The 26,445-nt window shown below is 39.8% G+C and overlaps 1 protein-coding gene across 2 annotated transcripts; it reads right to left on the bottom strand.

The window, feature by feature from the left end:
* Positions 1–1,176: 1,176 nt before the first annotated feature.
* Positions 1,177–24,775, bottom strand: tmod1 (tropomodulin 1). Of its 2 annotated transcripts, XM_069665552.1 has the most exons (13): positions 24,506–24,775; positions 20,498–20,582; positions 20,319–20,393; positions 19,855–19,991; positions 14,070–14,226; positions 11,282–11,398; positions 9,563–9,652; positions 7,418–7,548; positions 6,891–6,998; positions 6,590–6,733; positions 5,967–6,111; positions 5,345–5,444; positions 1,177–3,230 (listed from the first exon to the last, which is right to left on the bottom strand). In XM_069665552.1, the coding sequence occupies exons 4-13, from the start codon at positions 19,975–19,977 to the stop codon at positions 3,212–3,214; spliced, it is 1,134 nt and encodes a 377-aa protein (XP_069521653.1). In that variant the 5' UTR covers positions 19,978–19,991; positions 20,319–20,393; positions 20,498–20,582; positions 24,506–24,775; the 3' UTR covers positions 1,177–3,211. The 2 variants fall into 2 exon arrangements, with proteins under 2 accessions (XP_069521653.1, XP_069521654.1); XM_069665553.1 differs by lacking the exon at positions 5,345–5,444.
* Positions 24,776–26,445: the final 1,670 nt, after the last annotated feature.

The following is a 26,445-nucleotide window of genomic DNA, read 5'->3' on the forward strand; positions in this document are numbered from 1 at the left end:
CATTAAAATGTGTGGTCTTTCTTTGTGATGTGAAAACAGATGTGAAAAGAAGGAAAGCAAAAGATAGAGTAGTTGACGTACGTCCTCCTTTGTTATGGCTGTTATGTGTTAATTCAGGCCCAGGTGAATAAGGGATTTATTCACATGTTGAGGCAAGTGTATGGTTTCTTTATGTTTAAAAAAGAAGCCGATTCACAGCAGGAAAAGCACAGGTGTAAATGTTTGACATAGCTGCTTTTGTTTGAGTCCTGTTATTGACTAGTTATAGTAATTGTATTGCGCTAAATAGTATTGTACATGTGTTTCACATTTTGGCTTCAAGCCCCTCTTGTGGCAAAAACAGATATTGTAAGAATAAAACACTCACTTAAAGCTGCTGTGAGGAGCTTTTGGTTTGTGTTGATTTTGGCGCCCCCTGTGGACAAAGCCGTACCTCTTATCTCTTAGCTGATTTTGTCCTGTACATGCTTAATTTGTGGTTTTTAACAAAACATCTCATCCTGCTTTCTTTAACAGTCACATGTATCACTCACTTTAAATTTTTGCCCTGGAAAATGTAAACAAAGGCAGAATGCAGTTACTCACTTCTACCCCCCCGCCAGCAATTTCAGACATTTAAAATAACTGTATAGAAATAATCAATCTTGTCGCTGATGGTCTGGTTTGGTTTTGTAGGTCATATAGAGTAATCACAATTATGTTCAGTCCATTTCATAACCAGCGAAAAACTCCTCACAGGAGCTTTAAAACAGCAAAATATAAAAACATTTATTTTACATCAAATCATATTACACAATTTTAGGCATATATGTATTAATCCTTATCTTGATTGTCAGTACATCTGACAAGACATAACTACAGTGATGTTTATTTCTTATATATTTCATCAATCAAAGAAATTCTCCAAACATAGGCCTTCTGCACCCTCAATAAAAACAGACTCTGTGAAGAGAGCAAGAATTCATCTGAAGTAAATGTGTTGATCACTGCCTCTGCAGCTTCATGACCGTGAGCAGAAGTGTAGTACTATTGTTGGCCTGTAGAGGGCAATACAGACAGGGATGAACCTATTATCTCAACTTACTTGGTGTCATGTGTTCATTCTGCCACAAGGTGTCCCTGTTGCGTTTATGTGGGAGAAAACAGCACTTATGTAAATACAATTTTCAAGCTTTATTTATTTCATAAACAAAAAAATCAACCAAAAAAAGGTGAACTATCTAACAAAACACAGAGTCAAACACTACAATATGAGGAAACACTGGACAGAGGAGGGGGACACTTACAGACTGAGTGGTATGAGTCCTTGTTGTCTTTTACCTTCCATGATTGTTTTACAAAAGTTTACATCCATTGCTACCATTTCTTGAACACCCACACAAATGACAAGAAAATAACAAAGCAGTGATATTAAATAACATTGAAACTGGTAATCTGACCCTTAAAAACATGCTGTCAATTTATCTCTGAGTGTCAGGAACAGTTGTTGACATCAAGGAAACATGGATGATACAATGGGGTTCATTTTATTTCTCTGCAAGAAGCAGTTCACCAATTTTTTTTATGGGAAATACAGACCAATTTTATCATGAGCCATTAAAAAGTAACAAGACTGAAGACCCTGTCCAATTTCATATTTCACACTGCAGCATATTAGCTCTAGTTCCTGGTTAGACAGTAGCTAAGCCTTTTTTATTGCACTGTTGGTTTCACACTTGGAAGAAATTAAGTGCCGCACACTTACAGCAGTGTTATTGTTACCAGCGTGTAGATGGACTTGGTAAGAAAGACGTAAACATGTATTCACAGACATGTTTTGCAAGAACATTTCCATAGTGAACTCTTCCAGGATCAGAGAGAGATCAGAGGTTGATTTAAGACCCTGTTAAAGCCTTTGTAAAACACTTTGTAAAACTACACACTGCTGCTTTGTTTTCATGAAACAAATCGATTTTATCAGACAGCTGTAACGACATTAGAGGTGTGTTTTTAAATCAGCGTCTACCATCCATTACTGATATACTTCAAGCTTAAAGTTTTTACTGTAAAACCTGTAATCACCAGTACCACCCGCTTCATATTAAACCACACATTTTAGCTCCAGTAAATCAACACAAACAATCAGCAAGCCAGACCTGGCTGAAAGTGTAACAGAATTAAAGTCAAATAATAGGTGGTACTTTAGTTTGTTGTAAGTGTGACTTACATTGTGGATTGAAATTCTATTTAACAAAACTTGTAAGCCTTTTGTTTTTACTGTGGGTTCATATAATATCTAACTTCAGTAGATAAAGCTTAAAGTGAAGCTATTCCTGGCTAGCAGGAACGCTCTGCAGGGACTTGTAATGTAAATGTTGTATAATGTTGCGATGCAAAGTGTAATATGAGTGTAAATTGTCCTTTGCAGAAACATTTTTCACACATTTAACTCGCAGCTATGCAGCACAATAAATTCAAGTCACGTATTTGAATGGTTTTTAACTCTCTCCATGGTCTGTCGCAAATAAATATATTCTGCTAATACAGTATACAGCAACAACTCTCACAGAAGCTTTATGAATCTGTCTACTACTGAAGACTCTGCACTGTTTGCTGTGGGACATCATCTTTTGAGTTTAATGGACAGAAAATAACTTGTATGCCAACCTTTAAGCAACATCAGGAGCCACTGGGAACAACAGTAATGACAGCACAACTCATTTACAGCATGATAATAATAATTATAAGGATTAATTCAGCTCCTCAATAGAAACAGGGATTGATTAAAGTGCCCTGTAGTTACCCATTCATTCCAAACCAGACCCTAGAATCTAGATGCATGTTGAGATATTACAGGATGATGACAAAAGTCAGCTCTGCCTGGTTTGTATTTAAAATGAGCTCATGTAAATGTCAACGCCTCGAAGTTAAAATTTGACATCAGAGCAAAATAATAAGTATAAAATCTCACCTTCTGCATGCACTGAGAGCTCAAAAGGACACTGCTGATTAATCCCATGTGATCCTTAAACATCTACAAAAAAAAGGTCTTGAAAAATAGAAACGGTCCAGAGATTGCATCCAAACCAAAAACAACTGAACCTGATGCTGTGGGCAGAGTCTTCTGGGTAACCATTGGCTGGTGTGATGGTAGGGGTCGAAGGGGAACAAGGTTGAGAGCAGCCCTGGTTTCTACACATTCGTCCGACACTTGGGGAAGATGGGTCCTCCCTCAAGCCTTCTCTTTCTTACTGTAGACGGAGAGGAGGAGGAGGGAGGAGAAGGAGGACAGATGAAAGAGACAGGGAGGTGAAAAGATGAGAGGGAAGGGAAGAGAAAAATCAGAGAAACAGAATGAAAAACATTGGCTTATTATCGTTATCATCAACAACTTCAGTTGAAGCAAAGGAAAGTTGGCTTGACTTATTTGCTTCATAAGAGTAAAGCAAAGAGGGGCAGCTGAAAGATGGTTTCAGGAAGCAGAAAAGAAAGAAAGTTACAGCACTGTGGCTGTAGCAGGAGCTAAAGCTAACGAACTTAAAGGAAAGTCGGTGATCAGAGCAAGGGGCCTATACTACAAAGTGAGTTCAACATACTCAGGGTATCTTTTCCTGATCTGACTTCACTGAACCTGAGAAAGGCTTCACGCTAAGCGGTCACACGACGCTGGTTATCAACTCGATAAGTCAACCCAGGGTCTCTTTGAGTGCGTTCACATTAAAGGGCCGTTGTTTGGAGCAAATGACCAATCCAAACATGGGCAGGTCTGCCGTCAGCTGATCGGCATATTTTACAAACTGAGACGAACTATGATTTTAGAAAGATGTCAAGAAATGTATCCAGACTTAAATCCACTCAGCTGCAGCTGCTGAGTGCAGGAAGCACAAACAGCAAAAAAACTGTGTAAATGTGTAAATATAAAAATATCACTGCTCCATCATTAGAGCACCGTATATTAATTATAACAGTCGTGTGTCACATTAGATTAATACGTTGCACAGATGTATTTTTGTGGTGTTAATGACTGATTGAGACTTATTCTCTCAGCCGTATCAAACTATGGAGCAAATAAAAATACATATAAAAGCACAATTTAAAGCAGAATGCTGACTTTCATATCTTATAAGTACAAAAAGTACTTCAGGCCTCATTGTTTTTATCAGTCTCTCTTGTAGATGTATATCAGTGAAGCACGATCAATATCTTTCATAAATATATTTCATAAAATCAGACGGTAAACAGGAAGTGTTTTACTGCTCTCTCTCTCTCCCTCCTCCCTCTCGTGATCAGCTCACAGAGCTCCTGAAACAAGAGCCCTGATTGGTCAGTAGGTGGTGTTTAGTACAGGTTGATCTCTTATGTCAAACATAACCTGCTCCGGAGCAGGATCGGTGTTCAGCATGGTGATCTACCCCGGTAAGAAGTGAACCACCTTCGTAGTACTGAAAACTCGGAGTTAACCTTGATAACCGCACATCCTGCTTCGTAGTAAACCCCCCAGGGCAGGTTTGACCCTTTATGGGGCCCTATGACATAAATGAGGTGAGATTCATAACTGCATAGATGAGGGAGAACAGCTGGTAAGATCACGTCTTTGTAACCGACACGTTACTTGAGGCAAGCAACAAGAGGTTTTCTGCAACTTTTTCACATCTGCAGTAGCACGCCCAACACCTGTGAACAGAGTTTAACCTGTAAAATGAGTCCCTTTCCCTTTGAGGTCCCTGTCTTCCTGTTTATTCTGTAATCTAGTATTTCATACAATACAAAACCAACAAACTGCAATCCAGCAATCCAGCTTTGTACAAGAACAGTGTAGAAAAGAGGAGAAGGGATGATAGAGGTTGAGCACAGGAATGCATCAAGAGAATGCAGCAACGGTCGTAGACACAGAAGATCAGGAAAAGACAATAGTCACATCTGTAAAGAGGCCAAAAAGACACATAAATAAAGCGGCCAAAGAACCACAACACTGACTTTTTACAAGGAAAGAGATGCAGAAAACAAAATGTGAAGACCTTGAAGGTGTGAAAGCTTCACAGAAAGAAGATGGAAAACTTTTACAGCAAGCGAAAGAAGTGGACAGTTTCATCCTGAATGCATTCTTCATTCTGTTGCAAGGACAGATCAGCATTTTAACCAGTTAACTAACCGGTCAACAGTTAACTAATTTAGCTGATACAACAGCTGAATAAGGATGACACTGTCAGAGGTCTTTGAAAACCATAGAAGATAAAAGGAAGCAAAGTGATGACAGGCGCTGTGGGAAAGGAAGAGAAACTCTCAGAACCAGGTGATGTTGGCAGAAGAAAAGGAGAGGCAGAGCGCTCCAGCCGCGCAGTGTTTGTGTTCCTGTTGTTTTTACTTAGTCTTGGACTTGAACTTCTTCCCGAAGGCCCTCTCAAGCTCAGGGACGGAGAGCGTGAGGGTGAAGGAGCCGTCCGACTCTGACCTGATGGCCCGGGCTTAGAGATGACGGGGGGAGGAAACGTTATGACAAACACATTATCTTCAGGCAGTTTGTGACCGTTGTTTTGATTAATCATGCTGTAAAAAATGAAACCACCAATCACAAGAATAACCTTTGTGTATGCATGTGCAAAGTAAGAACCATTTCTTCCATCATGTTTTATTTCCTTCTCTCTCTCTCTCTCTCATGCACAGACTCTTTTCTTAGTGCTGATGTCATGACTTGAAAAGCTGCTGTTTTGATTGGCCGGGTCGTGTTGGCCGTATTACTGAGTTACTGGCCGATGATATCACTCTGATTCTTGTATCACAGTGCGATTAAAGTAGAACTCAAGGAGATATAGTGAAGATAAAGTGTCAACACCGACACACAAACAAAACTGCCGAATGCAAAAGATTGTGTATGAGTTACCTAACTGTAGAGCAAGTCGTCAAATACACTATGCATTATAGCTGTTATGTTTAAGTCCAGTGTGTGTGTGTGTGTGTGTGTGTGTGTGTGTGTGTGTGTGACCCACCAAGGTCGTTGTTGTTCATCATGGCGTTGGAGCCTCGGAGGCGCGGGCCCTGCTGGGTGAAATGATATCCAAACTTCAGCAGTGTGGTGTTTTTCTCCAGCATGCTCGCTATCTCCATCTCCACCTTGTTGCCTAACGGCTGGCTCTGGAGTTCGCAGGGAGAGAGCGGGCAGGGAGAGAGGAAGTGGGAGACAACAGGAGAAAAAGTGAGTAAAGGGCGGTGATTTGCTGTGGCCAGATGGAAACTGTGGGAGAACATGAGGGACAATATATAAGGGCATCTCTCTCTCTCTCTCTGTGATTCTCTGCAGAGCATTTGGACGTGCGTGTGTGATGTGCATAAAGATGGTTGAACGGACAAACTAAAATCATTATGTCTCCGGCCACGGCTTGCCAGGAGGCGTAATAGGTCAATGAGTCATTCAACAAGTTAAAGTAATGAGCGAGCAGTGAGTCACAACTATGATGCTGTATGACACATTACAAGGCAATCAGGCAGCGTTAGACTGAAGGGAAAAGATGGTGCGTGTTAATTTCCTGACTCACACACCCACTCACATTTATATGCATGGTATATGTGTGTGTGTGTGTTCTCCATGCAGGTTGTGTGTGCCTGTTGGTACCTGATTGTCTATCTTGAGCTCCTGTAGCGTGGTGTTGCTCTGCAGTGACGCTATGAGGGACAGGATTCCCGTTCCTGTGATGAAGTTAGACTCAACGTTCAGGCTCTTCAGCGTCGTGTTCACCTTCAGCATCTCTGCCAGGGCCTGAGGAAACACACAGCACGTACTGCGTCTTAATGAAAAGTACAACCCCACAGATCACTCAAGTTAAACCATTAAATGTTACGTTTGATCTTGTTTGGCTTGGTTTCAGAGAAATGGAGCAATAAAACAGGATGTTCCTGTCACAGTTTTCACTTACGAATGCTACGGGGTCGTTGCTCCTGGTTCCTACAATACTAAACCTCTCCACCGCAGTGTTCGTCACCAGAGCCTCAGCGTACGCCTTCAGAGTCTTGATGGGGATGTTCTGGGGAAAGAAAAACACAAAAACATTTCAAATGTTTCATTTGTTCTCTATTCCCAAAAATCTAAGTTTTGCTCTTCCTGGTTTCTTTTTTTTTGTTCATGAATTGCCCAAATAAAAGGTTGTGTTTAATGCATATTTTTTGCAAATTAAAAATTAAACTGTAAACATCTAATTTTTGTGCACCCATGTTCGTATGTTCCTGCATTTGGAGCTTTTTAAATCATGATCTGTAATTTTTTTATGGGACTAAGTTGGTTTTGTTCAGTGTTAAAAAATAGAAAATGGAACAGAGTTTAAATTGAAGCAAATCAATCTAAATTAAATACTGTTATTTTAAAGTTTGAAAATAAAGCATTAAACTAACATAATGTCTTGTTATCCCCAACCTAATAGGAACACACACACACACACACACTCACCCTGATGTTGTTGAGGTTGACCTCCACCAGGTCAGGGTCGTTCCTCTTCATTCTCTGCAGCGTCTCTTCTACGTCAGTGTCGTTGGGCTCCTCATCAGGGACTGGTTTATACTGGGTGCACTGGATCACACCTTCAACACATTCAGACTGTTGATCAAACTAGTCTTACTGTGAAAACCTCATTTAAACACGCTTGGAGCCCTTTCTGCCACCTGAAACATGTCTCCAGGTAGAGTGTGAAAAGTTTTTAGCTGGTCATGAAACAGACTGAATTTAATACTGATGCCTCCGTATGAACTAGAAAAGATTGTCAGACATAAGATTGACTATTTCTAAATAGTTATTTTGAATGTTGCTGCTGTACAGTGTCAGGCGAGGAAATATTAACATGCTGCCAAAGCAGCCTTTGTTTACATTCACAGAAAATATTCACGGTGAGTGATAAGTTTGAATGTTACAAATAAGCGGGAAGAGAAACAGGATAAGGTCTGGAGATAAGACGTTCCTCTATGTCAACAAGAGCAGCCGAGACAAGTGTAAGTTCTGTGAACACTTTAACTGCATTATCCGCACAGCTCATTGTTCGAGGCTACCACCTCCACCTACAGTCCTTGCCAAACAAATAATAGCAATCTATATTCATTAAAGTACCTTTTCCCAGTCTGAGATCATGATAAATATAATTCTTGATCATTTGCCTCTCTGCTAGTTCAGACATTTGAGGAAGACATTTTGTTTATACTGAATGTTAGCATGAGACAAGCAGAACAGGCTTGTTAAATAGTCTGCAAATGTATCTCTTTGCCACAAAAGTTTATTGTAACTTTACTTTTGAAAAACATGTAAAAAGGGATATTTAAGGTAATAATCTCGAAGATTTTCATATAAGTCACTATCTATCGCCGAAGGAGCTAACACAATGGTGATTGAGCCTATGGCCCACTGATGAAAGACTTTGCATTTGCAGTATAAAGTATTATGATGGACTGGGTGTCTGGTGCGCGTAAAATATCACAAGCAGCGCCCAGTTAGTGACGCATTCTCCATCTTCCAGCAGTGGTTGGTCTGCCAGAGAGGGTAGGCGGAGCTAAGCGGCTGCTTTTCCGGTCTCTGCAAGGGTTGCGAGTAAACAGTAATCTACTATGGCTGAACGAACAAAGAAAAGATCGATGACTGCAGATACAACTTCAAAAATAAGTGAAAATCCAGAGAAAAAGAAACAAATTGGACGCTCAGATGAAGGCAAACAGTCTAAAAAGGAAAGCGACCGTCAGCGAGGAAAATCAAGAGTTACAACTGGTGCCAACCGTGGTCGTCACACATGCAACACTGTCTGGATATCTGGGAAGTGTTCTCCCGCAATTACCGTTTATCGCCATAGGTGCCGCCAAAGAGAATAAAACTGAGATCTTCGAGATTATAACTTTAAGCTTGCTGGAGCAACAAATGTGGGTTTTATTTCATATACCTAAGGATATGGAGTTGGTTTAGGGTTAAGTAAGTCATTGTAAAACAAAGCTTCAACAAAACAAAAACATGAATGTGAAAGGTTTTTCTGGTACCCTCCTGTGTATCAGTGAGAAGAAAGTGACGCATTAAATCAGAGGATTACAGCTGTGACCGGTCTCTTTATGGAGCTGTAGGATAATCTATAGTATGAGCCACCATGCAGGATAAACAAGGGCTCATTAATGTGTCTTTGATGGAGGGATAAAGTAAGAATACCATAGTTTAGACTGTGTAGTGCAAGATGTGTATAGCATAATGTATTTATTCACTTAGTTGTACCTGTTTATTGACTCAGTGTTCAGTTTTAAGCTGTGTAACTACATGTGTGCATGCACAGAGTGCAAAATGACTGTAAGTGAGTCTGTCATCTTCAGTAAAATAAACCGTCATTCTGCCAACATGAGATCATTTCACATGATTTCAGTCCAAATCTCAACATTTTTCTAGAATGAGGTCTTATTTGTTTCAAACCAGTTGAGTGATCTGCTTTCTTTTAGGATACTTTAACTCGTGTCTCCAAATAAACCCTGGACCAAATGCATCTGCGATTAATCCGAGTGAAGGCAGGTCGTTCAACTAGCAGATGAAAGACTCAGTTACATAAGTTTCAGTGCATGTGTGCCAGTGTGTGCGTACTGTTGAGGCCTTGCTTGTTGACTATGGTGCTGCTGGCCAGGGCTTCATAGTACTGCTGGTTACTCATCAGGGTGTGCATACCCAGGATGGCTGGAAGACAGCAAGAAGACTGAATGAGGATGGAGAGAACGTTTAAAAGGGAATGGAGAGAGGAAAAAACAGGAATGCTGGAAAACAGACAATAAATGGAAAGACTGGCTTGTTACAGCCACCATGCTCAGACAGACAGCACATCAGCTCTTGCAGCATCACAAGCAAGTCATACCTGACACAGAAAGTTTCAACAATAAAGCTAGTACTGTGTGAGCTAGTTTTACTGGCTCACACAGGTTGTGGCTTTGGTTTCTGCAGCCACAGCTGACCACACATCAGCTCTACCTGCTGCATCGTAACTATAAAAGAAGGTTTTATCGTGTGAAAAAGTTCCACTTGAAGATCCGTCTTGTGTCCTGGCAGCAGTGAAGCAGAAATATGTTTCTAAATTGAGCAGCTACTCTGAGGACGCTACATAAACGAAATGATTTAGAGAGGATTATCACCTCATCTGTTTGTCAGAAAGATGGAGAGCATGAGAACGGAGCGCTTTGCAGAGAGATAAACAGTGAAGGAACACACGCTACCAAGCTGCTCTTAGAGAAGCCTTTAACAACTACAGGGACTTGTTGTGCTCCTCAAATATGACTCACTTTCATCTTTTACTCACGACCAAAAGCAATATTGTTTGATACTATATTTCTTCATGCTTATTCAGATGACCTAGGCTGTGGTGGTAGTAAAAAAAGTTTAAGAAGTAGGTAAAAATAATTTGTTTATAGACGTACTATAATGCCTTCAAACATCAAGGGATATTTAAAATATGTTTTTCACATGTTTAACGAAAATGAGGATGACTAAAATAAAGGTTAATAACACCTCTGTGTAAAACATGGAGCGATCTTGATCACACGACTCTTGCAAATGTTTTCAGTCATCTTTAGAGCAAATATGTTAAAGTCGGAACGTGCAGCAAACATTTGCCACAGTAGTGACATTGACATACATTACATATAATCAATATAAGTCCCTGTGTAATGCATGAACAATACATATATCTAACCATCAAGCTGCATTGTTTTGCTGAATTTATCTGCGAAAGACAAGCATACAACATGAACACGACAGAGGAGCACAACTGTTACATGCATCGCTGCGTGCAGATACCCCAGATGGTGTTCAGCTAGCGAACAGAGATCTCCAGCAGGAGTGGAGGAGGAGGTGAAGGAGATGAAGGGACTGATGGAAGGATGAAGGGGAAGGGTGGAGGGAAAGAGGAACGAGTGCTGGAGGAAATGGAAAAGATTTGGATTAAGGAAAAGGTAAATGAATGAGGGGATGTTGAGGCTATGATGGTGATGATAATGATTAGTGAGAGAAGACGATGAACACCTGCCCTCTAACACATTAAAACATACATTGTAAAACATACAGAGTGTTTTCTTTAGTAAATTTTGAGTTTTACAAAAAACTGTACAAAATAATAATAATAATAATTTATTTGTATTCTATTTAAATTATAAACCTGGAAATAAGAAATAAGAAAAATATTTTAAAAAATGTTATTTCTGGATACATTTTTTAAAAATATGTATTTTTTAAAACAGTAAATTTAAAATGAGAGAAAACGTACACCAGTGAGCCGTATGCACACATCTGTAATGAGATCTGACTGGGTGTGGTTACCTGCGATGTCACAGAGTTCAGCATCAGAAGCACTCGCCAGGGCTTCCTCCAGCTCCGGCTCCAGAGTCACATTCTCCATGATGGGGTCCACAATCTTTTTAGGCACCCAGGCTTTCCCTACAACACCAGGGGACAGATTAAATACACTGATACTGTGTAAGTAGTAGATAAGTTGTAGATAAGTACTCCTTTAATGAGTAGTATCACAGCTCCTAACACTTTGCTGCGAGGTCCCACTCCACACCCACACAGGTGATTTCACTTATTGTGGCTAATTAGACCTCTGCTCAGGCTGAGGACGAGCGAGTTTATCAAGAGGATTACATGGCAAATTACTGTACTTATATAGCGCCTTTCAGACCAACCACTTTGCATAAGGCTACATGTCGAATTCACCCCCATTAAAACACTAATTCACACACTGGCGGCAGAGGCTGTTGTCTCATTCACAAAGTCGCACAATGATGGCTATGCATTCAGGAGCATTCAGTGTCTTTTGACTGGTGGCCTGGTGTAGCCTGGGATCAAACCACAGAGTTTTTGGATTAGTGAATAAAGCGCTCTAACTCCTGAACCACAGCTTCCCATGTATTACTGATAAATGAAGTCTATGCACTAATAAGGTTGAAGTTGTTTTTTGCCAACAGGTGCAACAAAAGTTAATCCAGTCTACAGGAGTCTAATCAGGCAAACAAGTGAAAACACCTGTGTGGATACCAGAGGGTGTAGGGCCTTTAAATGTGTCATTACATGAAAATAATATATCTTGATTATGTTTAAAATAATATGTTTAAGTTTTGCGACTTTAGTTATGATAGCTTGTAGCCCGATAGCTACCTGTTGCTAGGTGACAGGAGCCGTGTTTCGTGACGTAAGGGCGTGAACAGCTGGTGACGCAAACAGGAAATCCTCCGCAGACCAGACCGTCTCATTGCAGTTCAGCCTTAGCAGTGTAAACAGGCTACGAATGACCTGAATTGAGACACAGCTTGTGTATCACTCCGCCTCAGCCAGGTGTTCTGAATATTGTAAATTAACATTGAAGTAGACCGTGGATGCCCGGAATGATCAAGCTGGTACCTCTGAATCACACAGCAGACTCTTATTTCACTGGTTGATGATACATTAAAACAAACAGATGAATTCACATGATTAAAAACAGCTGATCTGTGGTAACCTGCCAATGCAGAGTGCAGGAGAATGTTTGGGTTGCTCGGCAACAAAAGTGTAGTTTCAGTTAAGTTGTGGAGGAAAAAATAATCTGGATTATTTTACTTTTTACTACTATCGGCCGCTTGTATAACTGTTGTATAACAGTATCACACTCGAGGTCGTGAAGTTGTACTGAATATCAGCACGGCTGTGATTATCGACGCCCGCATCATAGCCGGGATGACATTCAGAACAACATCACAACCTCTAGTGTGATATTGCTTAAGTAACCTGTTAAAATTTAGATCAAGAAATACAAGAACTCCAGTATATACAGTGGTTTGTGTTTCAAATGTCAAGTAAGGTGAGATCTCACACACAGATCTCTGACCAGTTTGTTACATAACAGCTGATCCGTCTGAGGTGAGAATGAAAATTAACCCCTATGACGCAAACTTTAGTGAGCTTTGTTACAGTGTGACTGGAGTTTGAAGGGAGCGGTAAAAATAAAACATGTAGCCTTTTCCCACCTAAATTTAGCGCATAGGTTTTTCAGACCTGGGAAGAATCACTCATAGATGCTGATTGTCTCCGTTCCCATTATCAGTGAAGTACACTCCTTTTAGTCTTATTTCTGCTGCATCACCGTCTGACGTCACAAACGAAGGTGACAGAAGGGAAAGCTTCTAGAGTTTCACATAGAGATGTTTGGTATCTCTCACCATCCACCTCTGTGTCCACACTAGACCGGTGCTGGCTTGCCTACAGGCCTCACAAGGCCTGATGAGCACTGGAATTTTCTATTATCACCCTTTAATGTAAAGCCTCAGCAAATTTCTCTTTGAATAGAGAAAAAGCAAAGGTGATTTAAAAATTGAAAGTCTCACAAAGCATTTCAAAATGTATGAGTGACATTAACGTTCATAAAGTTAGAAAACCTAGTTGAAAATGTGTGACTGAACGGTGAGTTACAAATATCATCAATATCACAGTTAGCAGTTAGCATAAACATGCAACGCTTGCAGAAACTCCTCTTTATGTTCTCAAGCATTGCATTAGTTAGTGCTGTACTATTAGCAAACTAAACAACTGCAGCTGAAAATAGATCATTAACAGCTCAAACTAAACTCCCACAGCCGAATATAGACAACTGGGTCGACACTCTACACCCGGTGCTGTCAGTAATAATCTTGGCCATCAACAATCACCAGAGGATGATGCTAACGCTAGGTGTGATAATTCCTTTGCTTGGTTTATGAAACAAATTGTGTAATTTTTGGAAAAAAATATCCCAGCTTAAGTCATACATTAATTATCAGGAGGGTTAACAGAAACTTAAATGACAATATTTGGATTTTGATTGAAACTCATTTTTAATACTTTGCTTACTATAATGTAAGACCCTAAGTTACATAGTTGGAAGGCTAAAGTGGATTTGGGTTTCCACACAGCTGAGATTAATCCTCCACCTCTCTGACTCCAGGGTTTCAGAGACATCTTTAAGAGCTTCTGACTTAGTTTAGATCATGATTTATAAGAGAGTTCATCTGAATCTCCCCCAGCTTTGACCATAAAACTTAAACAGGTACATTATTAATCAATTTCTCATTTAGTTTTCCCCTCTACATCTTCTTACCTCTCTTTTCCCCTGTGAAGGGCACCAGGTCTTCTTTGTCAGGATGCTCTTTGGCCTGTTTCTCCAGATGGGCCAGCAGGTTGTCTCTCTGAAACGTTCCTGTCGGAGCTTTCTTTGTCTGGTCCTTCTGTCGCATCCCAGCTGGCAACAATGCATTCTAGATAAGGATGACAATTTACATCATTAGATTTTATATTATTTATCCTTGAGAATTTGTTGTACTTCTGTGTTCCCACACTGTGTAACATAACTGCAAAACGAACACTCCAGGATTTCACCCTTGCTACAGTAGTAAACCAGAGAATGCATCTTTCATATACCATTACTGTTAGCCCTCAAACATACCAACCTGGTTCTTCTCTAAAACAGTAGCCTGCATAGCAATTATATATTTGGTTGCCACAAGCAACTGCAGCTTTAATGCGGCGAGTGAAAAAAACAGGTTTCAGGTTATTAATTATGGGAAAATACCAAAAAGCAACACGGCAGAATGTTTAACATTAGTCAAACCAGTAATATGTATATATTTTTAAAAGCACTGATATCAGGTGGGTACCTGGTATCCCCCAAACTTCAAGTCTAGGTTTCTTCATTGGCATATTAAAGGCAAAATGGTAGTGGAACATTTTTACAGCTGATTAGGTCGTTTTTTGAGCAGCACTTTAATCATGAATATAGAACATATCCTGTGTGATCTCTGATTTTACTGATCTGGTTTGTGTTTCGTCATAGTTAACCTTCAACCTTCTTAACCCCTAATTTTGATGAATTGACACTTAAATATCATTTTACAATGTTGGATGTCCAGACTAAACGTGGATGAACTTTCAGATCTGAAAGGAAAAAGTATGGTGGAGTAATCCCCAGGCTTCTCAGCTCAGTCTGCAGGCTGCTGTGAACGTCAGGTTTCACACAGTTTTTTCTACACGCTGCACTTTGTGATGTCACAAAGTTCAGCCTCAGAGAGCTGGCCAATCAGAAGAAAGTGGGCTTGGGGGGGGGGGGATTAAAGGGACAGAGCTGACTGAGTCGTCTCAGGCAGAGGCTGTATGAGGGCCTGCACAGAGCACCAGTGTGAGAAACATGAGCAGTTTTTTAACTGTAAATTATCCTAAGGTCATCCACAGGTATCACAGAGTGAAATATTAAGCTTGAAATTAGCAAGACTCCTTCAAATAAGGAAACATTAAACTTATAGACGTAGTATATTTTGACAGATAAGAATAATAATAATAAAATGTATTGATTTATTTTACTGAAAAGGGACCATGTGCAGTTTAAAACATAAATGTCACCATTTGAGGAACCGTACCAGATTATAGCTTTAAGCTAATTTGCATCTGTATACCCTGGCAGGTCAACACATAACAAAAAACAGGACAATAACGATACAGAGTAAAACATACGACAAAGTTACACAAAAAAGAACACACCAAAAGTCCAAAGCTACACACAAAGTAGCACATCATAAATATAAGCATGTCAGCCATAACCCACCAAATGAATAAAGCAAACCAAAAAAACAGGGTAACTTTAATCAGTAATTAATATGTTCAAAAAACAAATGCACACCACTTACACACTCAACAGTTGTTACACTGTGCAGACATAACATATTACAGTATTAAATCAAAGTGGGGTGGATATAAAGATGGTTGTACAGTATCTTTGCTCTGGTTAATGTAACTCTCACATCAGTCACACTCTGTATAAGACATTTCCCAGAGCTTCACTGCTCACCGTGTTATTTTCAACTTAAAGCAACATTTAAAAACCAGCTCCTACAAGTGCTACTAATAGCTTCATATCTTATCTTTCCTCTCAGCGCTCAAACTCCTCTCTCCTCACAACTCTCTGTCTCTCTTTGCCTCTCACGCTTATTCCTCTGCTTTCACTCTCTCAAAGCTTCTTAAGACTAATATTACAACAGCAGCAAACAATTTCTAAAACATACCAAACAATTTACACAGTCAGACCACGCTCATACGCTTGTTTGGTTTAACATGTACAATCTCCTTCGTCCTCTGTCTCAGTCTTTCCATTAGTGGTCCATAAATGTTCACGTGACTTACAGCAGTATTTATAGAGTAGCCGGGAGTATATCACACCATCACTGCCCGGCTTTTTATGTCACAGGTTCTTTCAGCTATAGATAACAGGCACACTTCCAGTCCTGCATGTTATTTTTACCAGCATTAGATTCTGTACTGTCCTGTCTCACTGTACTCTCCTCTGGTCTTTTTCCCTGTCACTTCAAACCCTACCTCATTTGGTTTCTATGTCTTTCTCCTCCTCTCTCAGCATAAGCAGTCATTTCTCCATGAACAGAAGGCTGACATGCAGGGCCTCACAGTACATGACAGATATGAGTCAGAGAAAAGTTACAAAATTGTCTCTTTAATCCTGCAACTGATTTTATCTTGCCACCTTGTGCCACCTGAGGGATGCTCTTGCTCTGGTTCTGATTCTGGGGACAGAAGCAGACCTGTCCAGACCAGTGGTCTGGAATGGTTCGTACTGTGTCAGTAGATCTCACCATACAGCGCTTTGTAAACCAGCAGTAGTATTTTGAAATCTATTCTCTGACAGACATGGAGCCAGTGTTAAGACCTCAGAACTGGAGTGATGTGATCTACTTTCTTGGTCTTAGTGAGGACTCTAGGAGCAGCGTTCTGAATCAGCTGAAGTTGTCTGATTTAATTTTTTAAGGAGACCTGTGAAGACACTTTTACAGTAATCGAGTTGACTGAAGATAAATGCAGTTTTTACAGATCCTGCTGAGACATAAGTCCTTTAATCCTTAAAATATCTTTAAAGTGATAGTAGATCGTCTTTGTAATTGTTTTAATGTGGCTTTGAAAATTCAGGTCCAAAAACAGCTACCTTAGTTTTGTCCTTGTTTAACTGAAGAAAATGATGGCACATCCATTCATTGATTTGTGCAATGCATTTAACTAGTGCTTGTACGGGTCCATGGTCCCCTAGTGACATTGTGATGTAGATCTGTGTCGTCTGCGTAGTTATGGTAACTCATTTTTCCATAATCTGAGCCAGGGGAAGCATATAGATGAAGAGAAGAGGCCCGAGAATGGAGCCTTGGGGGACCCCACATGTAATTTGTGTCTGCTCAGATGTGAAGTTACCTATAGACACAAAGTAGTCCCCTGTCCTTTAAGAACCAGACCAGTTTAGTTCTGTGCCAGAAAGTCCCACCCAGTTTTCCAGCCGGTTGAGTAATATGTTGTGGTCACTTGTGTTGAATGCAGCACTGAGATCCAGTAGTAATAAGACTGAAACCTATTCCAGATGTAACAGGGACTTTAGCGCTCTAATCCAACAATGCAGGGTCTAAATTGTAAGATATACGACAGATATTAGAAGTGACATTGTTCTTATAATAGTGCATAACTGATTTTATTTTTGGCCACTTGGCATTTCTATTGTCATACTATTACTTTGAATAGTTGATTTGGAAAATTTAGCCATATAGCAACATTATTTATGTTCTTGCCACCTAATGAATTTTAACCCAATACTTATTCTCCCTCTATCCTGATCTCAACCAACTATTCAGAAAAAGATATGGCTGTTTGGCTTCTAAATGGTTCACTATGTTCACTATAGTCACTCACTTTGTTTGTTACTCGTTTGGTGCTAAGAGGAGAGTCTAAATGGTCCTGAAAAGTGGACAAAAAAAGGTGACGTTGGAGGCTTTTATTCCAAAACAATGAGCTGAAACAACACAATTGTTAACTGAGTTATCTTGGTTAGATTTTTATCAACCTATTCCACATGGACATTAGAGCTGGAATGAGATCACAGTGTTTTAAAAAATAGTAAACAGTATGAAGCAGTCCAAGCTGAATTGTATATTATGACAGTGTTGTTAGTACGTGCAGTACTACCTCATTCTCTGAATGACTGGAAATAAATTAATCTCTCTACAATCACAGCACAGCTGGCAGACACTTTTTCATCAGCTTACTGGAATTGATGTAGGAAGTCAGGCTGGGAAGGCTTCACTGTGTTTCACAGCAAAGCAGCACTTCACTGTTGTGTAACAGGTTACCCTCATAAACAGGCACAAACAAGGTAAGCACACACGCACGCACTGCCTGCCTCTCACTGTTTCTTCTGTTTACGTCATCAAGTCTCCCCGGTCACTCACTGCTGGCATCAGCCCCACTTACACACACACACACACTAGCAAAGTCCTGCACATTATATCCTTCCTGTCATCCCCTTGGCATTGAGGGGGAATCCAGTCTCTCTAAGAGCAGTACGACATTCATCAGAAAGCTATTACAGCTGCTGTCACCATCTCAACCCACGATAAACACTGAGGTACAAAGCTGGCAGTGCAGGCATCAGATTCAGAAATAAACACATCATAAAAAAGATACAGAACTAAACACCAAGTGTAACCCATGCTATATACAGTATACTGCATCACACTGCCCTAAGGACTGCACTTAATACAAATAAGAGACTGTAAATGATCAGGAGGAAGGTGACTAACAGCAGCAAAGTTAGCATCGTTACAAAATCAGTGCTCAATTTCACGTTAGCCTTAATAACCAAGCCTTCCTTACTACTCAATTTGATGTCAAAAATTTGCACACAAAAAAAAGCTAATTAGCATTCTGCAGATCCACAAATGAAATATTAATATTTTTGCCATCCAACAGTCCAAAAACCAAATGTTTAAAATAAGATGATATAAAACATAAAAAAATAACCAAACCAAGTCCACCATCCATCCATTATCCTGTTCAGGGTCGTGTGGGGGCTGGAGCTGATCCCAACTGTCACTGGGCGACAGGCCGGGTACATCCTGGACTGATCGCCAGTCAATCCCAGAACTGACACAGAGACAGACAACCATAGCTCACACTCACACTACAGTCACCTAGAGTCGCCAATTAAGAAGAAGCTGGACACACGGGGAGAACATACAAACTCCACACAGAAAGGCCTCTTCGTCCAAACCACGATTCGGACCAGAAACCTCCTAGCTATGAGGCGACAGCGCTACTGCACCACCGTGCAGCTGAAAAATTAGCTTGAATAATGAAATAACCACTGGAAAGGTTTTGAAAATGTCATTAGATTTTCTCTAAGTTGACAAAACCAAGTTAGTTTTCCTGTTAAAGCTGCGTTAATAAATCAAAACAACATCTTGTCTTTTAGCTTGGTTTTCTACACATGGATATTGAATGAAGTTATAGGGATTTTTATATCCATGCAACATCCACCACACTTTTAAACCAGTGATTCTTAGTGTGTATATCATCCTATATTGCATTCAATAATCTTTACACTGGCAAAAATGATGATTGCTTTTGTAATAATGTGCACTCGAAAAGGATTTGTAAGCCTCTAAGATAATAGTTAATTGAGAAAGATGCACATGGATCCATAATTGTGACCACATGTTGGCCTAAAGGTCACATTTTGCAGTGACACTAACTGCCTGTTAATAGAGTTTAGATTGGCTGGTTTTGTCTGCAATGCATTCAGAGCACCGTCCATCAGCTGCTATAGTATTAATATGGTGGAACCATTGTTAACATTACAGCCATTTACTCGTGACTTTAAAACAGTTTGACTGTCTAAAAACAGAAATAAGCTCACTGCAAATCAAATGCAAACATAGAGCAATATACAGCATACTCGTGAATATAACATCAGGAGGCCCTGTTCAGTCTGTATGACCACATAACTCTCCACTGACACAACATAGTAACACAAACTCTTCCTTATGGGCTTTATATTGTAAACTTACATCGGGATCCAGCTCCTCTAATTCATCCTCTAATCGCTGCAGCTCCTCCTCCGACAGTTTCTTCAGCAGCTCATCCTCGTCTATGTCCCGGTACTTCTCCATCTCCTTCTTCAACACCGACATGATGGACGGCACACCTGGAAACACGGATAATGTCACTTTAACACGAAATCTTCTGTTAGTTGGGTTTTCTGTAAAAAGGGATTACATGACATTAAATTTCTGCACAATTTACTGGAATGTTTTCATCCTAAACATTTGGATAGAAACACAATATTTTGGCAGATTTTTCCTCTGATTTCATGCAATAAAAGACTGCTTTCACAGTATTACAATGTTGATTTTACAACTTTTTCATACAAGGTTTAGATTTCTGAGATGTATCTGAGATGTAAGATTCAGTGCTGCCAGGATAAATATAAACACACGAAGGCCTCTAAGGGGCAGTCCCATGCTTCTCTCACCTCAATAGCCCCTCCAAACGAGAAAAAATGTGGGAAATCAGAAGCTTAGAAGACCCAAAGGTTTGAGGAGAAAATCTATTTAAGTGGATGGAAACAGCAGAGAAAGCACTATTAAAATTGATGGTCCTTAGGTTGTCATTTGATGTCACTCTTTGACAAAATAACTTAACTGTACTCACCTTAATGACCTCTATCTCAGTGGGAAAAGCAACAAAACAGCAAAGGCAGCAAAGTGCCGGTAGCGCTCCTGGGAAAGAGACAGACCTGGAGGAGGCAGGAGCACAGAGAGATTTACGGCTCTCACAATAACAAAGTAATAGATGCAGCGGGTCTTAGATATAGTAACACACTGAATGTCATATTCCACTGCTTAGTATAAAATTCTTCTAATGTTCATATCTCTATTTTGTCCTCAGAAAGTCTTGTTAATAACAGTTTTTTCTGCCTTGTTGTATAATTTTTAAGTAACTCCTTCTTGAACTACCATATCTGAAATACTTGTGTACGAATGTAACCTTTCCAGGCCGGCTGATGCAGGTGTACTGAAGATTTCCATTTCACATTCCTCTACTATTCGAATGGCACCTGGTGGTGTTTGGCTGGCCAGGAGATGACTCATTTCAAGTTCAAATTTTCCCCATAAGGCAACCTGTGTCATTCTGACCTCACAGGATTTGTTAGCTGGATTTCCTTTGGGTAGCTGGTGTTAACGGAAAAGTTTTACGCTTTGGCAAAGCTCATTATTAAAGCTTTCGGGCCTGTTGTAAAGAGAAATATTAATCTCAAGCCAGAAATCAATTAGCTTAGCTTAGCATAAAGACTTGAAACAGGGAAATAGCTAGCCGTCCACAGTTAACAGAATCCATGTACCATGGATATTTGCTGGATTATTTATTGACTGACTTTATTACCAAAATGTTAAGCTACAAATCTTTGTAGAAGAAAAATAAACCTGAAACATTGGAATTCATTAAAGGAAACATCAAGGTATCTACCTGAAGCTAATCTGCTGATTTTATGCGACTAGCTTAGTTCAACTAAGCTGCTAACGTGTGACTAAAGCATATGGACAAATCCAATTCTGTGACGTAACAGTAGACAAGCCTTTTTTACCTATTTATTTGTGTTTTTTCAGTCAACAAGCGCTCTATTTCCTCAGAGAATTATATCCTGTTGCTGACCTAGCTGTCAGCAGTGCTGTTCTGCTTTTTTTTGTCAAAGCCCTCTGCAGCAAAGTATGAAAGTCAACCCTGTAAAAACCACAAATCTTTTCCAGAAATGTGTTTGCTTTTTCTTTTTCTGCTGCCAGTGCAGACAGCTTAGAGAACTCTTGTCCTCTCTTAAACTCTCTGCGTTCGGGATTCTTGTCTGTAGGACCAGTTAGCTGTTGATGGATGAGCTGCAGCAGAGCATGTGTGGGTCACGGCACAAAATGCTCGGCATGCAAGTTGTGCCAAAGCCCTGGTTCCTTAAAAGTAAGGGTCAGGGTTGGAAAGCTGCTGCTGCTGATAGATGTCCACAAGACAATACAGTAAATAACTTCACTGAGCCTCCATCAAAGGATGAGAACGCTTCAAATGAGGCAGTAGGGGCTGAGATTTGGCTTAAAAACTCATCAAAGTGCAGCAGATATTAGTGTCAAGGAGTTTAAATGTGGTTGAAAACATTTCGTTTTGATCTTAAGATGTCAGCAAGTGTGTTTTGGCTAATCCAAAAAAGGTTGCCGTTCTTTTCTTCTGCTTTCTCTAAGCTCCATTACAAGACAAGTTTCCAAAACCAAAGATGAAGAACTGGGCTGAAGTCCAATAAACTCTGCTGGAAGACACCGGCCTGCTCTCCTGATATCAACCAGACCTGAGCTTGTTTTTACAACGCTTCTTGAAGCTTCTGCTTCATCGGAGGATGTTCACCCAGCAGAAAGGAAAGACTAACTAGCCAGAAAGTAGACTGTAAAGGCATAAGCACAATGACTTGACCTTTGACCTCGAAAGCAGGTCTGTCTAGTCCTCAAACCTCTAAGAATAGCAGCACTGATACAGGATCATCAATCAAGAAGGATGTGTGTAAAACTTTCACATTGATGTCACATGGCAGCTGGTCACAGCCTTTCACAATGAAAATAACAGTTTCACACCTGAATATACAGCTGCCCCTGTAGAGCAGAGTGCTATAACGGCCTGCTTTAACAGCAAATCTTTCAGTTTGAATTTAAACATAAACCGAGCAAAGAAGCTGTGAGTTTTTCAGCTGTGAAATACACATAAATCTCTGTAAAGCTCACACATGCTCTCAGGGTGGCTGAAAACTCTTAGAGCTAATAAATCAGTGCACAAAGCACAGCAAGAGCACGGCAGACGACTTCCTGTTCAACGTCTTCTAAACCTGTGAACATGGACAGTAAGTGACACGTGAATGTTTCAACTAAAATTCAATGTTATCTCTGAGCTTAAGTTAAGTTAACATGGATGCTTGAACTAGGTGGCCTGACACTATCCTCCTCATGTTTTATACACTGAAACTAATAAGTATCTTATATAATCAGAGAAGAATAAAAACATAAGCAATGCTACATACTCTAGGCCCGACAAGGTTTAAAAAAAAGTTTTAAAAAAATACCCCAAAAACCCTAAATATCCTAACCTGAGAATCGTAACCAGATGCTAATTGCAGGTTTGAAAGGGGGGTAGCAGTTGGCCAGTGGAAGAAATAAGAATGTTTTATCTCTTGGTACAAAAAACTAACCAGAATATTCTCATAGGGATAACTTTACTTAAAGACTCCATCATTCATCTTCTGTATACAAATTAAAGCTAATGGTGACAATCGAACGATGTCTGTCTAATTTTTGTGCAAGATTACAGCTGTTAGATTTGCACAGATCTCTGAGCTGGCCCAGTAGAAAACAGCTGAGAGGCAACTGGTCTGCTATCTCTGCCAGTGCATGTGCTATAATATGATAAGCTACAGTGTGTGTGTGTGTGTGTTTTCTGCTGTGACAGTAAGAAAGGTGTCCACTTGGTTAGTAGTTGAAAACTGCTAAAATGCAGATGTCAACAGAAAGTTGCCTTTTAATATTACCTTGTTACCATTTACTCTCATTTGATTAACTTTACCTGCTGAGGAAATTAAAGCCTTCAGTGGTAGCTATCTGCTGTGTCATTAGTCTCCACTTTGGGGATCAGTGAGAGTCTTATATCATGAACTGTATTAAAAGGGGCCTAGTAGCTCTCTTGCTGGCCTGAGCCTGGGGCCAGGCCATTTGTGTACTCTGCAGGAGTAGAAACGTCATGTTTGTCACCTTACTAGTCAGAGTGTTATTATAAGGTAGTGGCAGATATGATACATTACTAATCAAAAGTTAGAGTGAACTGACTTAGGGATCTATCCATGTTGTAGATGGTGAAACACTGTGCAGCTAAACAGCTCCTATGACAGATGTCCAAAGATGCTGATCTGACTCAGTGAACATCAGAGTATTGCAGAGAAGCTATGCTAATCCAAACTAGGAGGATGACCATAATTTAGTAAGTTACGGATGATATAAGTCTCCATTTACACTACAGTGGAGTATGTAGGTCACAGAGGAGCTGACGAACATGCCAGAAGACAACTGCTGCATCTCACAGCACTTGTTGATTGACATCCTGATTATGCAAGTTGGTTTTACATGTTATACTTAAATTAACATGATTGCAATTAAGCTCAACCTTTGTAATTATCTTAAGTTAAATATATAGTAAATAAACTCAGGTTTTACAAAGAGCTTAAGATGTAAGATGAACCCTTTGTAGTTGAATTACCAGCCAATTGGCTACTTCATCAATGGCATTAAATTAGTCACAATATATAATAAATAACAAGTTTGTTAAATCGAGGACCCACATCGTACGCTTTATGATAAAGACTGTAGGCGATGAGAAACTATCTGTGCAGGACTTTGATGTGAGGACCAGTAGCGTACCTTCACTATATGAGGGAAGCCTCAGCAGCCAATAAACAGGGGGATAACCTTTAGAGTGAAATTAACAAAATATTTCTTAGTTTTCCCTTTAATCTTAATAACCTCTGAGATAAATGTAATTTTGAAAAGTTTCCCATAGGTTACATTAACTTAACCTTGATATGTGCTCTTTACCAATTTGACTGTTTTACAGCCTGCAGTATAGTTTTTGCATTTATTTCCGTACCTCCTCCAGCGCTATTTATAGCCGGACGGTCCCGCTGTGTGACAGCAACGAATACTTTGACCAGATATGGTTTCCTTCAGAGCCGCTGGAGTCGCACCGCGCGGTCCGCTCTGCTGCAGGCGCACAACCCGGGAATCCGCAAACAACTCCGCTACACCAAACCGTCCATGACCCGCAGATAATCCTGAATTCAGCAGATTTCGGCGTGCTCACAAGCTTTCCTCCCCCGGCCCTGGTCGTCTCGCGGCGGGTTTGCCGAGGCTGAAACTCATCTCCCTCAAAGGGCAAAGTAAACTTGTTGGGAGAGATCCTCCTCCTGCTGCTCCTCCCTCCCCCCCCAACACGGCTGCTCTGTCACTCCAGTGATGTCATTTAGTGTAAGTGCGACTAGACAGAAGTTTGAACAACTCGGTCTTGCTTGTAATGGTAGCTCTACTTTTCGTGACAAATCTACATATTGTTAAATGCATTGGTTGAGCTACCCAGACAATATAAAAAATACTCTGTAAAACCTTAAAAATTTAAAATATTACATATATATATATATATATATTTTACTCTTGGATGGAGTCTGAGTTAGCTCAAACGTTTTTACTTTATTTGTTAATTAGCACCAAAGTTAGCACTTAAACTAGCCAAGTCCGTTGTTAAGGTAACAAAACAGCTAACACCAGGAAGTAACTGCAAAAAGCCAGGAAATAGTCCCTACCAAACAGCAGTTTTAGAACAAATGTAGTAAATAAAACATATAAAGTGTACATTTTAAAGCTTTACGTTTGGTGTTGATTCTGTTGTGCAGAGGAAGTTTAACCATTTCTCCATTTCTAGTATTTGTACTAAGCTAAGAATAACTGGCTGCTGGCTAGTAGCTACACGATAGTTATGAGGCTGGTGTTGTTCTTATTAAACTAAAACTTTTTTTGCCAAAATGCGAATAAGCAACTAATAATTCCTTTAACGGTGTTTTTTTACAGCAATATATGCAACTATACATCAATAATATTGTGCTTTGGTAGAGCGGCTATAATAAGCATAATGTATTCCAGAAAAATAAAGCTGTATGACAGCTGTTCCATGTCTGCTCTTTAGCCCTTATTATCTACACTGAAGCCCACATCCAAATCACAACAAATTCAAATTCACAACAATTTTAACCATGTCTTTAGGTTCAAGAATTGTATAGTCCAGTAAGATAAGAAGGATAACAGGGCACTTAACTTAAACTCTCTTTTGCAACAGCAGCTTATATTGCCAGAACAAAAAAACAGCTTTTTATGTTGAAATAACGCTAAAAAAATCTTAACTTATTCCAATCAGCTAAGCAACATAGGATAATATGAAACAGTGTGTACCCATCAGTGAAGTTTAAACAAATATGTACATTCACACAGTTAAGTCATTTAAATTGGATTAATACTAAAACATATATACACACATTTAAGTGCAAAATAAGCCACACCAATCCATGCATGAGGCACAGCAAACAAAAACCATTTAGATGAGGGTACAGACCTAAATAAGATATACACAACATGCAAGACACAGGTGACTTAACTTGAAGGAACAAAAAAGATTTGTAACTTTGGTTTGTTTCAAAATGAGTAATATGAAGATAATATTGTTTTCCATCTTGTTCCTCATTGATTCGGTGTACAACTGCACTGCAGTAGTGCTTTTGGGATAAATGAAGGCCCATCAGTTTTTTAGTCCCTCAATTCAGAAAAAAAAAGGACTCTTTAACAAAACTATTTCTTCTTCAAGCTGACAAGGCCCTATGACATGGCTGATTTAATGTCCTTGTTGGGGAGAGAGATCCACAACACTGATCATGAACAAAGGGCGGAGAAAGTGACTTTAGGTTTTTCGAGCTCGCTGAATACTTTCACCAGTTTTAGAAAAAGAAAAGATCGAGGAAAGGAACAGTAGTTGGTTCAGAAATA

This window comes from Semicossyphus pulcher, unplaced genomic scaffold, assembly GCF_022749685.1.
Source record: "Semicossyphus pulcher isolate SPU_LCO1_2020_fin unplaced genomic scaffold, fSemPul1.0.p SCAF_17, whole genome shotgun sequence".
Lineage (NCBI taxonomy): Eukaryota > Metazoa > Chordata > Actinopteri > Labriformes > Labridae > Semicossyphus > Semicossyphus pulcher.